The sequence below is a fragment of the Mobula birostris genome, chromosome 9 (assembly GCF_030028105.1).
Source record: "Mobula birostris isolate sMobBir1 chromosome 9, sMobBir1.hap1, whole genome shotgun sequence".
NCBI lineage: Eukaryota > Metazoa > Chordata > Chondrichthyes > Myliobatiformes > Myliobatidae > Mobula > Mobula birostris.
In genome coordinates this window covers 114,750,180-114,765,251 of record NC_092378.1, presented here as the reverse complement: position 1 = coordinate 114,765,251, position 15,072 = coordinate 114,750,180, and the positions used below count along the sequence as shown (strand labels likewise).

Below are 15,072 nucleotides of genomic sequence, written 5' to 3'. Positions count from 1 at the left end.
TTTCTCTCAAGTTCGAAAATAGCCAATGTTTTCATTCTTCTACCAAAGTGCTTTAACATACACTTCTGAACACTATATTCCATCTGCCATTTCTTTGCTCATTCTCCTAATCTGTCTAAGCCCTCCTGTAGCCACCCTATTTCCTAAAACTACCTGCTCCTCTACCTATCTTCGTATTGTCCGCAAACATTACAACAAAGCCATCAATTTCATCACCCAGATCATTGACAGATAACATAAAAAGGATCGGTTCCAACACAGACCCCTGTGAAACACCACTAGTCACTGGCAGCCAACCAGAAAAGGCTCACTTTATTCCCACTTTTTGCCTCCTGAAAATCAACCACTGCTTTATCCATGCTAGGATCTTCCCTGTAATACCATGGGCTCGCAGCATGTTAAGCAGGCTCGTGTGGCACTTTGTCAAAGGCCTTCTGAAAATCCAAGTACAAAACATCAGCCGATTCTCTTTTATTGTATGTGTTGCACCAATTCTCCTTTGTCTATCCTGCTTGTTATTTCTTTGAAGAATTCAACAAAATTATCAGGCAAGATTTTCCTTTGAGAAAATCATACTGACAATGGCCTATTTTATCGTGTGCCTCCAAGTATCCTGACACCACATCCTTAATAATCAACTCCAACATCTTTCCAACCACTGAGATCAGACTGACTGGCCTATAATTTCCTTTCTTCTGCCTCTCAAATTTCTTGAACAGTGGAGTGACATTTGCAATTTTCCAGTCTTCCAGAACCATTCCAGAATGTACTGATTCTTGAAAGATCATTACTAATGTCTCCATGATCTTTTCAGCTACCTCTTTCAGAATTCTGGGGTGTGCAACTTCTCATCCAGGTGACTTATCTACCTTCAGACCTTCCAGTTTCCCAAGAACCTTCTCTCTAGTTATAGTAACTTCACACACTTTATGGCCCCTGACACCTGCACTTCCACCATACCACTAGTTTTTTTTTTCCACAGTGATGACTATTGCAAAATACTTACACCCTATCCTCGTTATATTCGGGGGATGTGTTCCTCGAAGTTGACGCATAATGTGAATAATTATTTAAGTGGAAAAAACAGGGATGCGTTCCAGAGGGCTTCCTAAATATGTTTCATCTGTAATTTATTCACATTTTCATACCAATACGACACAAAAGCAGTACCACAAGATAACATTTGTATTATATTTCATCAATTTAAGGTAATATTCAATGTAATAAATCATAGAAAGTTAACATCCTAGGTTATACAGTACTCACCAACATTGGCAAGTGTGTTCGCTCCGGGAGATGAGTGGTTGTTGTGGTGTTGGGCAGCTTTACATGGATAAGGTGGATGGTTGTGGTCGTCAGGATCATATCAAGCACAGCAAGGGGTGAAGGAAGACTCACAGAGCTCTTAGAACTGCCGGCAGCAGAAGATGACACCGATTTGAAGAAAGTGGTGAGGGTTGTTTGCTTGGCAGCATTTTGTTTTTCAGCATAAATTTGCTTGTAGGGAAGAAGGGTTGACGGCAGGGAACGACTGAAATGCTGGCTCCGTTCTAAACTTGGGTCCATGTCCATCGCCATTTGTGCCAAGTGTTCCGACTTCCACCATTCCCTCACCGTCGGTAAACTCCCGTGGTTTTCAAAATCGTCTGTTGCTTACAGTGTCTGAGAAATAGTTCGCCATAAAAAAAATGTACTCCTTGGATGTGGATTACACCTTGGTCGAGTGGTTGAATCAACGATGTTGTGTCAAGTAGCAGGAAATGCACTGTTGTGTTACCATGAATGCTGTCCAAATGTTAGGATGGGGTGGCACGTTGTCAAGCAGCAAAAGAACTTTAAAGGCTGGATTCTGTTCCCGGCAGTAGTGTCCCAGAGCTGTGTTACCTTCAGCTGATGCCGCGCTGTTTATAATTTCCATCTTTTTTTCAAGTGTTAAAGCGATTCTCTGCCCTTCGGCTGATGGCCTAGGACATGACATCGGACACTTAGGAGGCATAGTTAAATACTTCCAAGCACAAAATCACTGCACCATAGGTAAAACCAACAAAAGTTTAAGAGCGCAAGATCGCGCATCCACACCTTGCCAAAACCAATGCGAGACTGGCGGGAGTGAGATTGTGAGTCGCGCGTACCTGACTTGTATTGGCGGGTAAGCAGTGCTCCTTGCATAACTGTGAGTTTTGGATGCATATAAGGAGATATTGGTAGAAATAGGTTCCTTGCATAACTGTGAATCCGCATTGTCTGAAGACGCATATATAACAAGGATAGCTTGTACTCAGTTCGTCTGTCATTTCATTGTCCCCCATTACGACTTCTCCAGTATTGTTTTCCAGCAGTCCAATTTCCACTCTCGCCTCTCCTCTACGCCTTGTGTATCTGTAGTAACTTTAGGTATCCTCTTTAGTATTATTGGCTGATGGGCAACACACACAAAATGCTGAAGGAATTGAACAAGCCAGGCAGCATCTCTGGAAAAGATTAAACAGTCGGTGTTTCGGGCCAAGACCCTTCAGCAGGACTGGAAAGGAAGGGGAGAAGTTACTTTCCAGTCCTGATGAAGGGTCTCCGCCCAAAACATCGACTGTCTACTCTTTTCCATAGATGCTGCCCGGCCTGCTGAGTTGGATTTCCAGCATCTGTAGATTTTGTTGTGTTTCTGATTTTGTACTGTACTGTTCTATGTTCTTTGATCACTTGAACTGGCAGGGAATCAGTTTCAATCAGCAGAAAAGTAAGATAATGTACACACTGGGTTAAGTATCAGTAATAAATAGAAAACAGTGTAACATTAGGTGGGAGCAAGCTCAGAGGAACTATATGGGTGACAAATTGGGCTTAGAATTCATTAAATGCGTATGTATAAAAATGGTTGATGAGCTGTAGACTGAAGTATGATGAAATTTTGATAGCAAAAAGATGGCTTTAAAAAGTTGTATTGGGAACTTAAAATTCCTTGATACAAGATATTTAAAAACAAGTAAGAAAACACAAAAATTAAAAAAACACAGTAAATATAAGTACATTAGATAGCTTGTATATATATATATGGATTGATTGTATGTCCATAAAGTGATGCTGGGCGGTACGTAAGGTGACTGGCAGGAGATAATAAAGTAGTGGTGGGGTTAGTGGATGGAGGTGCTGATGGGGTTTACTGCTTGAGGAAAGGAAATGTTTTTGAGTCTGGTGGTCCTTGTGTGGATACTGCATAGCCTCCTCCTTGATGAGAGTGAGACAAACAGTCCATGAGCAGGATGGGTGGCATCCTTCATGATGTTACTGAACTTTTTCTGGCACCTTTCTGTATACCTTGATGGCAGATAGTGATACATTGGGCAGTTTTGACTACCTGTTGTAGAGCCTTTCTCTCACCACAGTGCAGTTTCTATACTAAGAGTGATGAAGCTTGTCAGGATACTCTCTACTGCGCATCTGCAGAATGGAGAAGGGCAAAGAAAAATCTAAGATAGGACTTTTAATGAGGGGGTTCCCTCTCAGTGGGATGTGAGGGATCCTAACTAGAATAAATGTAAAACAGTAACAGAATATTATGTGACCTTTAGGGAAAAGCTTCAAGTACAAGATAGGTAGGTTCTGACATGGGAGAAAGATTAGAGAGCTAAAACCAGAGCCTTCTGGGTGATCTAAAGCAGTGGAGAGTGATGAAACAAAGGGGGGGCATTTACATGGCATGTCCTATTAATTATTTAGGATTTTGGTTCTGGGCATTGCTGGCAAGATGATCTCTCCCACAGATATATCTTCCATACCATAGACATAACTTTTCCAGCCATTTGGTTGTTTATTTTAAAGTTTTCTTCACTGGTGTTTTATCAAAGAATTTCTGTTTGGAAGGTGAAGTGTTGAAGATGTTGGAACAAGAGGGACTCTCTTTGGTAAATGTGGATCCTGTACCATTGGATGCAATGTAAGTCTGTATTTGATGAACTTGAGTCTCTTTATAGGTTCATGTTGAGTTTATAGTTTTCTTTTAATTTACAATCCTCGTTGTTTTACTTTTTAATCGTGCTTTGTCAACCATCTACTGAACCCATTTAAGCAATGTGACATACACAGACTTCACTTCAATGTGTCTGTTGTAAATATACTGTGCAATACCTCTTGTCTTTATAGCTCATGTTAAGATCGTCATGGACTCTGCTGTAAGACATGGCATTTAGATTGGCGATTCAAACTAATTGTTATTGCGATAGTGCTTATTAATCCTAAGTACAATGTGCTATTTTCTTATTTCAAGACATTTAATAAAATGTTAACTTGATCTGATGGGTGCATTTAGTAATCTTTGTGACATTGCATTCTAATACTTAAGACTGAGTAGAATTACACAGAGGGGAATCATTCAAGCAGAACCAAAGGAGGGTCAAACACCATTGTCCCTTAAGAACACAGGCTGCAGATTTGCTGCAGGAGGCCACTTAGAGAGTTGCTTTGGAAATCAACAAAAACAATCTTTTCTATTGGTACTTGTGCAATGATACTCCATTAAAAGTGTTACATCCACAGGGAATGTGCAAGAAAAAGTTTGTGAACAGTTGCAAGAAAAAGTTTGTGAATTCTTTGCAAATACCTGGTTTTCTGCATTACTCATAAAATGTGGTCTGATCTTCATTGAAGTCACAAGAATAGACAAACACAATCTGTCTAAACTAATGACACAAACTTCTGCTCAATACTGAGTACACTATTTACACAATTACAGTCTAGGTTCAAAAAAGTATGTAAACCTCTGGGATAATGCCTTCTACAGAAGCTATTTGGAGTCAAGTATTCCAATCAATGAGATGAGATTGGAGGTGTGGGTTGTAAAGATGCCTTGGTGTATATATAAAAAAGGCACACAAAGTCACAATACTGACAGAGCCTGCTCTTCTTAAGAAAGATCTGTTTATGTGCACAATGCCTCTATCAAAACAACTTTCACAGAACCTCAGAAGAAGAATGTAGAGATGCATGAAGCAGGAATAGGGTACAAAAGCATTTCTAAAAATGTGGGCGTTCATCAGTCCACAGTAAGAGAAATTGTCTACAAATAAAGGAAATTCCGTACTGTTGCTAGGTGTGGGTATTCTGCAAAGATCACACCAAGGGCACAATGTGCAATGCTGAAGGAGGTGAAGAAGAACTCAAGGGTAACAACAGAAGACCTGCAGAAATCTCTAGAACTTGCTAAAGTCTCTGTTCATGTGTCCACTATAAGAAAATCACTGAATAAGAATGATGTTCACGGAAGGACACCATGGAGGACCACTGCTCTCCAAAGAAAAACATTGCTGCACGTCTCAAGTTTCCAAAAGACCACCTGGATGTTCCACAACTTTTCTGGGACAATATTTTGTGGGCAGATGAAACAAAAGTTGAACTTCTTGGCAGAAATGCACACAGCTATGTTTGGAGGGAAGAGGGTGCTGCACAGTAGATCAAAGCCTTATCCCAACTGTGAAGCATAGTGGAAGAAGCATCAAGGTTTTGGGGTTGCTTTGCTGCCTCAGGGCCTGGACAGCTTGCAGTTGTAAAAATTGCATCAAGACATTTTACAGGAGAATGTCAGGGTAGCAGTCCGTCACTTGGAACTTAATGGAAGTTGGATAATGCAACAAAACAATGATCCAAAAGAGGAGTAAACCAACAACAATGGTTTAAAAATAAGAAAATTAGTGTTTTGGAATGGCCGAGTCAACGTCCTGGCTGACCCATTTGAGATGCTGTGGCATGACCGGAAGAGGGCTGTTCATGCATGGTATTCAATAAATATTGATGAGCTGAAACAGTTCTGTACGGAGGAATGGTCTAAAATTCCTCCTCACCATTGTGCAAGTCTGAGCAGCAGATACAGGAAACTTTAGGTGGAGGTTATTGCTGCTTAAGGAGGTTCTAGCAGTTATTAAAAACAAGGGCTCACATTCTTTTTCCAGCCTGGACTGTGAATGATTAAACAATGTGTTCAGTAAAGACATAAAAAATACAATTGTTTGTGTTATTAGTTTAGGTAGATGTGTTTGTCTATTATTGTGACTTGGATAAAGATCAGACCACATTTTATGAGTAATCAATGCAGAAAACCAGGCAATTGCAAAGAGTTCACAAACTTTTTCTTGCATCTGTATGTTCATGTTTCTTAGCCTTCATCAACACCATTCATAAGGTAAATAGGTAATGCATGTACTGAGTGCTTTTAACTTGTGGACAACTGTAAAAGTGGAACCCAGTGCTAAACTAGGGATGGCCTGTATGCTGCACAAGCTTGCAAGAAATGTGATTATAACACCTTGTGGCTGGATGTCACAAATGCAGGTAGATTGAAATCAAATTTCTTTATGTTATAAAATGAAACTCAAAAATGCTGGAAACACCCTCCAGGTCAGGCACTATTTTTTTTAATATCTACAGTTCCTGGGAAGGAGCTTTTGGCCGGAAACTTTAATTTTATTGTGTTTTGCACAGATGCTGCCTGACCTTCTGAGTGTTTCCAGCATTATATGTTTTCTTCTCAGATTTCCAGGTATCTTCAGGTTTTTATTTATTTTAGAGTCATAGAGCACTACAGCACAGAAACAGGCCCTTTGGCCCATTTAGTCTGTGCTGAACTATTCTACCTAGCCCCATCAACCTGCACCTGGACCATAGCTCTCCATACCCCTCTCATCACAATGTAAGCCACATTAGGGGAATCTGTGAAGTAACTTGACATCAAAAGTAAAATACTTATTACCTTGGAAATCTTTATCGTTGTGACATCATGATGATAGAGGTAAATAGGTAATGCATGTAAATAATACATTTTTGCCAAAGACGGACCTGATTGTAGAAGTTTCAAACCAAGACTAAACATTTTGTTGTGTAAAAATAAACATTGCTTCTTGACGTTTGCAATACAAAAAAAACAAACTTAGCTTCTTTAGATTGCCCAAATATTTTGATATTTGTACAGAGGCTGTTTCCAGCTTCCTGAAGTTAATTATGTATGGCAGGCAAGATGCCATCATTACGCCTTTCCAGCTCGTAAATTGTTGGAGAAACACCAGACTATATGGGTGTAGTGTCTGAAAATTATTTACTTTTCACTGGAAGTGATGCAATGGAGGAATGCTAAGCTGGAGACTGATTTAAATAAATTCAGTTATCAACATCTCATGTTTACATGCTGGGCATAAGTGAACACCCCAGAGAGGCAGGTGCAGCTGAAGAGAACATCATGGCTTATTTGACATGAATTTGGCTGCAGAAGTTTGAAGTAAAATACTGTCTCTGCAGAAATGCACTCATCTTTTTATTCCATATATAAAATTGTTACAGAAACTATCCAAGTTATTATAAACTTCAAGATATATAGAGATAGAAACATATAGATAAACAGCAATAATCTTATGTAGTTTTAACTTGAGTAATCTATTCAAAGGCAATAATTTTCATATGAAATGAAAATATTCTGCAGTGGATGGCATTTTAGATTGATTCCTTGCAAGGCTGTATTTTATGAATAGGAAGGAATTTCACAGTTAACTTTATATAGGATATAAATTATTTTTTATTTATAGTCAAGTGATAGAGTTCCTATAGCTTAACTGGATCTGCTACTACATTAACAGAGAATTGAGTCGAACAAAACCATTCGTGACTAGCTCCATTTCCTAGACAGTAATAATGAAATAGCAGAATTCAATTGCTCTGTTATCTGTCATACCAGTGATTCTGAAGACAGGGTGGGTGAATTTGGTGCTCCCCGTTAAGGAAATTGATTATTTAATTTCTGAATAACAGGACTAAACCAACAATCTTAGGAAGAATTTCTGTCTAAAATAAAAAGTTCCTGTTCTAGATTAAACATATGGCATGCATTGAAGTTTGTAAATTTAACAGCACAAAAATTAAGCAGCATGCATGAAAGCTCTTTATTATAGCTGCATCATTGTAATTGTTTACAGTTTTGGGGAGGAGGAAGCTAAGGACTTCCTGGAATTAATGAAGTGTGACTCCTGTATTGCCGTTTACAGTGAAGAGACCAGATGGTGAGGTGGATACTACAATTAAGCGAATGTGCTCATGAAGTATAGTACAGCTACCAAATTATTCAACGCAAATAAATTTTTCATCTAAGTTAGATACTATAAATTTTAAATTTAAATACAGTTTATAAACCAAAGATTCTGTTTTATCTTAACAGGTAACTAATCTATATCTTAATCTGGATGGTCCCAAATATTTCACAGTTGTCCATTTGAAACAACTACCAGAGAGTATAGTGAATTGAATAACAAGAAAAAGACATTATGGATTCTTGAAATCCATTGGGATAAGAGAAAGGGAAATAGAGCTAGTTGTCAGTGTCTTGAAAATCCACAACTTTGAACCTAATTTTCTATGGAAAATTATCTTTGAAATTCTCACATTTGCTTTGCTTTGGCATTATAGCGCCGTCAGTCCTTTCTCGCCGCTCTCACCCCGTCTCTGAAATCTGTTTCTTCATTGTTGAATGACAACTCCCCATTCTAAACCCTATTTTGTTTGCAAAGGATTGAAATTTTTTTGAACCTCAAATCTAACTTTTGCAGTATTAAAACCCCAAAAGTAGCCCTTATAAATCATCAGATGTCAGTTGTTGATTGGAACTATGGTGTACACCATACTTGACCTATTTGCAATTGATAACTACACTATTCATCTTGAAACTTATATTGTCCAGCCAAACTGGATTGCTCCCACCTGGGTCTAATACAGTCAAAACTACAGTTACATTGAGTTTTTCTACTTGCTTTGGATTACTGCAACGGGGATCATTCCCCATTAATATGCCTAGAACTTTTTCTAACTGTTCCCTTTGAGTTCTCACCTTCATATTGCCCAACATTGCCTCCATTTTTAGATGGTCTGTCACTCATCCAATCCTGGGAGAAACCAGTGAGCACCAACTGAATTTATCAATACTTATAAAAATTCATTTGGTGTTCAATTGGTCTCACCCACAATTGGACGAGTGTTAGGCCCTTCTAAAGATGGAGCCAGTGGTGGAGACAAAAGGAAAGGCGGTCATGTGGCAGAGCTGTATCAAAGCCATGGGTGTCTGTTGACATAACTTCATGCAACTGAAATTGCCTCACTTTTTTCACCTGTGGCTCCTAATACACTACATTTGTGTAAATATATTCTTACAGGATCATGGTGAGACCCTGAATTATTATATACCATTTTGGTCACCTGATCTAAGAAAGGAGATATAGAAGGAATATGATGAAGGTTCATTATCCTCCTCAAGCTTTCCCCACCATTCTGTCTGGTTTTGACTGATTGATGATCAACCCCACTTCTATGGAAGTTGCCCAAACCCCTCAATTTCTAGATCTTGCAGATATTTATCTTCACCTTAAATATTTTTAATTATCTGGATTTCACCACTCTGGGGGTCAGAGAATTCATATGTAACTGGAGTGGTCGATGAAATGAAGAAACATGGAGCCCTAGCCAACTCAAGTCTTGAGAGATCAGAAGAATGAGGGATTACCTGATTGAAATGTGCACACTTTTAGAGATTCAACAGGGTAAATGTTCTGGCTGAGTAATCTAGAACCAGGGGCCATGACCTCAAAATAAGACTTTGACCATTTTTAGATCATAAATGAGTAGAAGTTGCTTCATTCAAAGTGTGATGAGCCTTTGGAATTCTCTGCCCAAGACTGCTGTGGGACCTTGTATTTCTGAATATTAAAGGAATCAAGAAATATGGGGATGATGCAGGAAAACAGTATTAAGAAAGAAGGTCAACCTAGATCTTTTTTGATAGCGTAGTTGCTTTGAGAAACTAAATACAAACTCCCGTTTCCTATTTTCTAAGGCTTGATGAAACCCCACAGTTGTCAGTGATTCGATATGCCTTCAAGGGCTGCAGACTTCTACAATGTGATCAGCTTGAAAATATTGCAGTTTACTTTATTTTTTCGGGATGTGGATGTTACTGGCCAGGCCAGCATTTAACACTCATCCTCAGTAATCTTCTAGCAAGTGTTTATAAACTATAATGAACAACAGCACTTTTTCTGGTGATGGGGTCTATGACCTGAAATATTAACTGGTTTCTGTTTCTGTGGATGTTGCTTGACTGGCTGAGTTTTTCAGCATTCCTGTTTTTATTCCACATTCCAGCATCTGCAGTTTTCTTTGTTTTTCAGCACCTCTACAACCTCCTTGGGCTCGGGAGTTCTAGCATTTAAACATAGCTATGAGCCCTCCAGGTTAAGTTGATGCATAATTTAAAAGGGAAACTGCAAGTAGTGGTTTTCCAAGCCGTTGCTGCTCTCTTGTTCTTCTCAGCACCTTTGTCACGGATTTGGAAGGTCAATTGGAGTAGCCTAAGTGGGTAACTAAAGTACATTTTACAGCACAGTGTGAGGGTAACTGAGACTGAATATTTAGGATGGTTGATGGATACAAGGAGGCTGCTTTGTCTTGTATTTTGTCTGTTGTTGGAGCTGCATTCTTCAGGCTTATGGAGAGTGTTCTGTCACATCACTGATTTATGTCTTGTATATAGTGAGTCACCTATTGAAGGATGCCCAATGTCTGACTGAATCATGTTGCTCACTATATCGCTTGCTCTGTTTTTGGTCATTGGTAACACCAGGATATTGATGCTGAATGACTGAGCAACGGAATTGCCATTGTATGTGAAGGATTTGGTAGCCGGACTGTCTCGTAGGAGATACCTGACATTGTTATGGAGCAAATGTTACTTGCCACTTATTGTCAAGTGCACGTGGGCATGGAATGTATAATTTGCTGAAGAATTGTGTATGGAAGTGAATAGCATGTTATCACCAGCATCATCACCACTTCTGACCTGATAGAAGAAATTAATGAGGCAGTTGGGTATATTCTGAGGCAGGGATGATTGATCTCCAACCATACTCTGCTGTGTATGTCTTTTTTTTTTTACCAGAGTTCCACAATGCCATACTCAATGTTGTACTGTTGTCCTAGTATTGTGTCGGACTGTCAATTTATCTCTGGAATTTGGCTCTTTGGTCTATATTTGGATACGTGTTCTAATTACTTCTCCTCGAGTAGTCCTGGTGAAACTGAAACTGGGCATTGGTGAGAAGGTTATTGTCAAGGATGTGAATCTTGATAGCACTATTGATGACTCTTTCCATTATGTTGATGAATGAGAGTCCAGTAGACTGGGCAGTGGTTAGTCCAATTGGATTTGTTTTGCTTTCTGGGGACGCATTAACTAGTTCCACTGTATTAAAGTGCCCTGAACACAGTTAGTTACCCAAGTTAATAATGATGCACACAGCTTACTGTGCAGTCAGCCATTTAAAAAACAGAACTTAAAAAGTTCTCTAACTTGAGTATTTCCAAATACAAGTGTTTTTTGTTATTTGTAAATAGGTTAGTAATGAAATTTTGCAATTAACTTTAATCTTATGTGCCTGTTCTTTTCTTTAAATTCTGTTCAATCTTTGCAAAGTTAATATATAATGCATGTATGCTTCCCAACTTTGAGAATATTTAGTGTAATTAGCTTCTGAGCATACTTGATTACATAGTTGAATCCCAAGGATCTTACTGAATGGAAGCCTATTTGTTACTTGATGGAAAAAAAATCTTCTCAAATTCCTGATTAATTCTATTCGCTACATTTACTGGATTACTATTGAATCATGTACCTGTTCTCATACTGCACCAATGTGCTACAACATCCCACCTCTGCATTATGGCTGCTTGGGTGAAAGAAATTCAAATCTCGACTCAAAAATCTGAGATACAGAATAAAACTTGCTGTTACAGAATTTTATGTGGAAAAAAGTTAATGTAGAAACTTTTTTCTCAACTTGAATTTCTTGACATATGCTCTGATGAGGCCACTTTACACTGCAGAAAACCGTGATAAAATTCTTTTCTAGGAATGCAACCAGCCGGCCCCGTAACATGAGTGTCCCCTGTACAGTATTCATTTAATGTTGTTATTCTGAGTGTTTGCTCTGTCTTCATTGCAATGTTCAACTTTGCATGTGAATTAATTAAACTTTTTTTTTATAGCTTCAAGTCTCTTGTGGCTTGGGAGAATTTTTAATAGCTGATGGAGTTGATTAATATCAGCACTGATTACTTGATCATCCAGAGGCTAAAAAATAATTTAAGATTATTTTGGATAAAGCAAAACTCTAAGGTCTTGTTTCTAAATAGCCCTTGACATATACAGTAGTCAGCTGTCTTGGCTGGGATAGCAGCCCAAATACCAAACTCTGTTTTTATCGGATCAGACCTGTCTAGTTCTTTTATTGATGAGAACAATTTCCGCATAGCTACGTGATTTGAGACACAGTTAGCATTACAGCCTTCCTGTAAACAAGGCAGCTAAAGCTAGAGATAGCCTTTATAAAAGGTATTTAAGTTGTTAGGGCAATAATATTTGAAAATATCTGTTTGTACTGCATTTGCATGCTCGTAATTAATTAATTCATTCATTATATTTATGATACCTAGAGGGACTTCAAGATCTTGTCAAATGCTGACTTTGGAAACAAAGTGAAATCTAATGCATACTGAATATTGAAAGACCTAGAGAGAGTGGATATGGAACAGATATTTCCAATAGTGGAGGAGTATAGAACCAGACGGTACAGCCTCAGAGTACAAGGTCATTCCTTTAACAGAGAAGAGGAATTTATTTAGCCAGAGGTTGGCAAATCTGAGGAATTCGTTGCCACAGATGGCTGTGGAAGCCAAGTCATTGGATATATTTCAAGCGGTGGTTGATTAGTTCGTGATTAGTAAAGGCATCAAAGGTTACGAGGGGAAGGCAGGAGAATGAGGTTGAGAGGTTAAGTAAATCAGCCATGATTGAAAGGCCGAGCACATTCAATGGGCTGATTAGCCTAATTCTGCTCCCATGTCTTTTGATCTTATTTCAAATGTGCTCCTTTGAATTTACAGTCACATAACAAACTGAATTTAAAGATGCAAGATAAATGGATCTAATTCCACAACCTATTATTCTTTTTGAAAAGCTGGTTCTAATAGTGAAGTTCAAATTGTCTTTTTTTAACCTATAATTTATCCATTATTTAAATTCATAGAGGACTTGGGATAGTCACAGGATATGAGGACTGGTGTTGAAATTAAATGTGATACTTCAGATACAATTGATGATTTCTACAAATCCTCCACTAATCATTTTAACAAAGTACCTCATTTGCAGCTAGCAACTAATCTGTTATGTGGGCCATAAAGGATTAGCTATTTACAACGAACAGATGCAATTTATGTAGATCAAAGATTGACCACTTAATCTATGCCTTTGATAACTTGCTGAGCAATTAATATCAAATTGTGTATCAAAACCAGAATACCTTATTATTTGCATTTTAGTAGCTAAAATAGCTTTTCCGATTCTAGGCATTCTTCATCAGAATAAGGAGCATACCAACTGTATTTATGTAATGGATTTTCCAACAACTTTTACAGATTGCTTGACTACACTGAAGTAATTTTGTATCTGATTAAATAAAAGTGTGTTCAAATATAGATTAATTTATCCTTCTGTGGGATCTGAGAAGTAAATATTCACTGCCTTTATTATTATTTTTGTCATATCAAGATAGCACTGAGCTGCATGCTCTGTCAAGATCATGGCTTAGACTTGTTTTTTAGGTTTGTAGGAATGGTTTTGGGAACAGAGAGGGGTGTTAGGGGCCAGGTTAGGGTTTAGGGGAGTTAGAGGTCAGATTAGAGATTAGGGACAGGATGTGGAGGAGTTAGAGCTTGAACCTCCACTCCCTGTTCGAAGGCCAGCGACATGGATGGGGATGGATGACGAAGGATATCTGTAGTTGTTGGACTGTCCCAGGTCAGTAGATATTCATGTGAACAGGAGGTATGTGGAGGCACAATGGCTTGTTAGTTGGTGTGCTCAGAGTTCAAACAGATTAGCTGGTCTGGGGGTCAATACCCAAAGGTCAATTGGAAGTCTGAAAGTTGTAGTCCGATGGCTGAAGCCTGGAAGCCCAGAGGCCTGAACGAGAGTTGGAAGTCTGTGGGTGGAAGGGAGGATGGGAGAGAGGAAAGTGGCTTATTGTTTCACTTTGTTGCTTGTTGTGTTCCGTGTTGCTCTGCTGAACATTATGGGCATCATATGTTTGCACTCAAATGTGTGACGATGCTTGTGGGCTGACCCCAGCACGCACTTGGGTGTATTGGTTGTTAACGCAAATTACGGATTACACTGTATGCTTCAAAGTACATGTGATGAATAAATCTGAATCTGTATCTCATGGACTAAAGCACTATTATCATTATCGTACCCAGTCAAGGTCCACTTGGTTACATTGAGATACTAATATTGCCAAGGAGTAACATGTTGAACTGCACAAATGTTAATTTTTTGTTTCCCATACTAGCCTTTGTTAAAAGGATTTACATTGTGGTGCATTCATTTTGTCTCAGTGCTACATTATTCAATACTTGTTTTGCAAGAAGGGCCAAATTTGCAGTCAGAACTACTTTAAAAGATCACTTGAGAAATGAGAAATTTTGTCAGGTTAAAGACACTGGTCAGTGTTTGCTGTGTCTACACTACTTAGTTTTTTTAAAATAATAAGCACAAAAAATGAAATACACAGTTAAGATAACGTCTGTTGAAAGGGAACCAGTTAAAGCTTCGGGTTGAAGAACTTTTCATAAGAGGTGTTCTACAATAAAGTAAAACCTCCATCGCTGATAGAAGAATTACAATCTATTAATATTGACCACTATCATTTTATGTCTTTTGTGTTTAACTCATTAAGAATTTGGGAACTCATGTCAGTACAATTTATTTTCTAGATTCGGTAATGACGCAGAAGGTGAAATTATTGGTCATTCCGGTGGAGGTTCTGGTGGATACCTGGAACATGTTTTCAAATATGCTTCCAGGGAATTGTTTGGAATTGAAGTGCACGAGCTTAAATATAAAACACTCAAGTAAGTAATTTATTTAACTTCTGAAATTTACTTCCCTTGTTTAACTAACTAAAATATGAAGATAAGTTCCCTTATTTGTTCATTGATTCA

The 15,072-nt window shown here is 38.4% G+C and overlaps 1 protein-coding gene across 3 annotated transcripts in view; it reads left to right on the top strand.

Moving 5' to 3' along the window:
• narfl (nuclear prelamin A recognition factor-like) overlaps window positions 1-15,072 on the top strand; it is a 51,846-nt gene that overhangs the window by 24,541 nt on the left and 12,233 nt on the right. For all 3 annotated transcript variants that reach the window (XM_072268643.1, XM_072268644.1, XM_072268645.1), the window contains 2 exons: window positions 3,859-3,931; window positions 14,845-14,982. In XM_072268643.1, coding sequence (XP_072124744.1) covers window positions 3,859-3,931; window positions 14,845-14,982 — 211 coding nt within the window. The remainder of the gene's footprint in view (window positions 1-3,858; window positions 3,932-14,844; window positions 14,983-15,072) is intronic.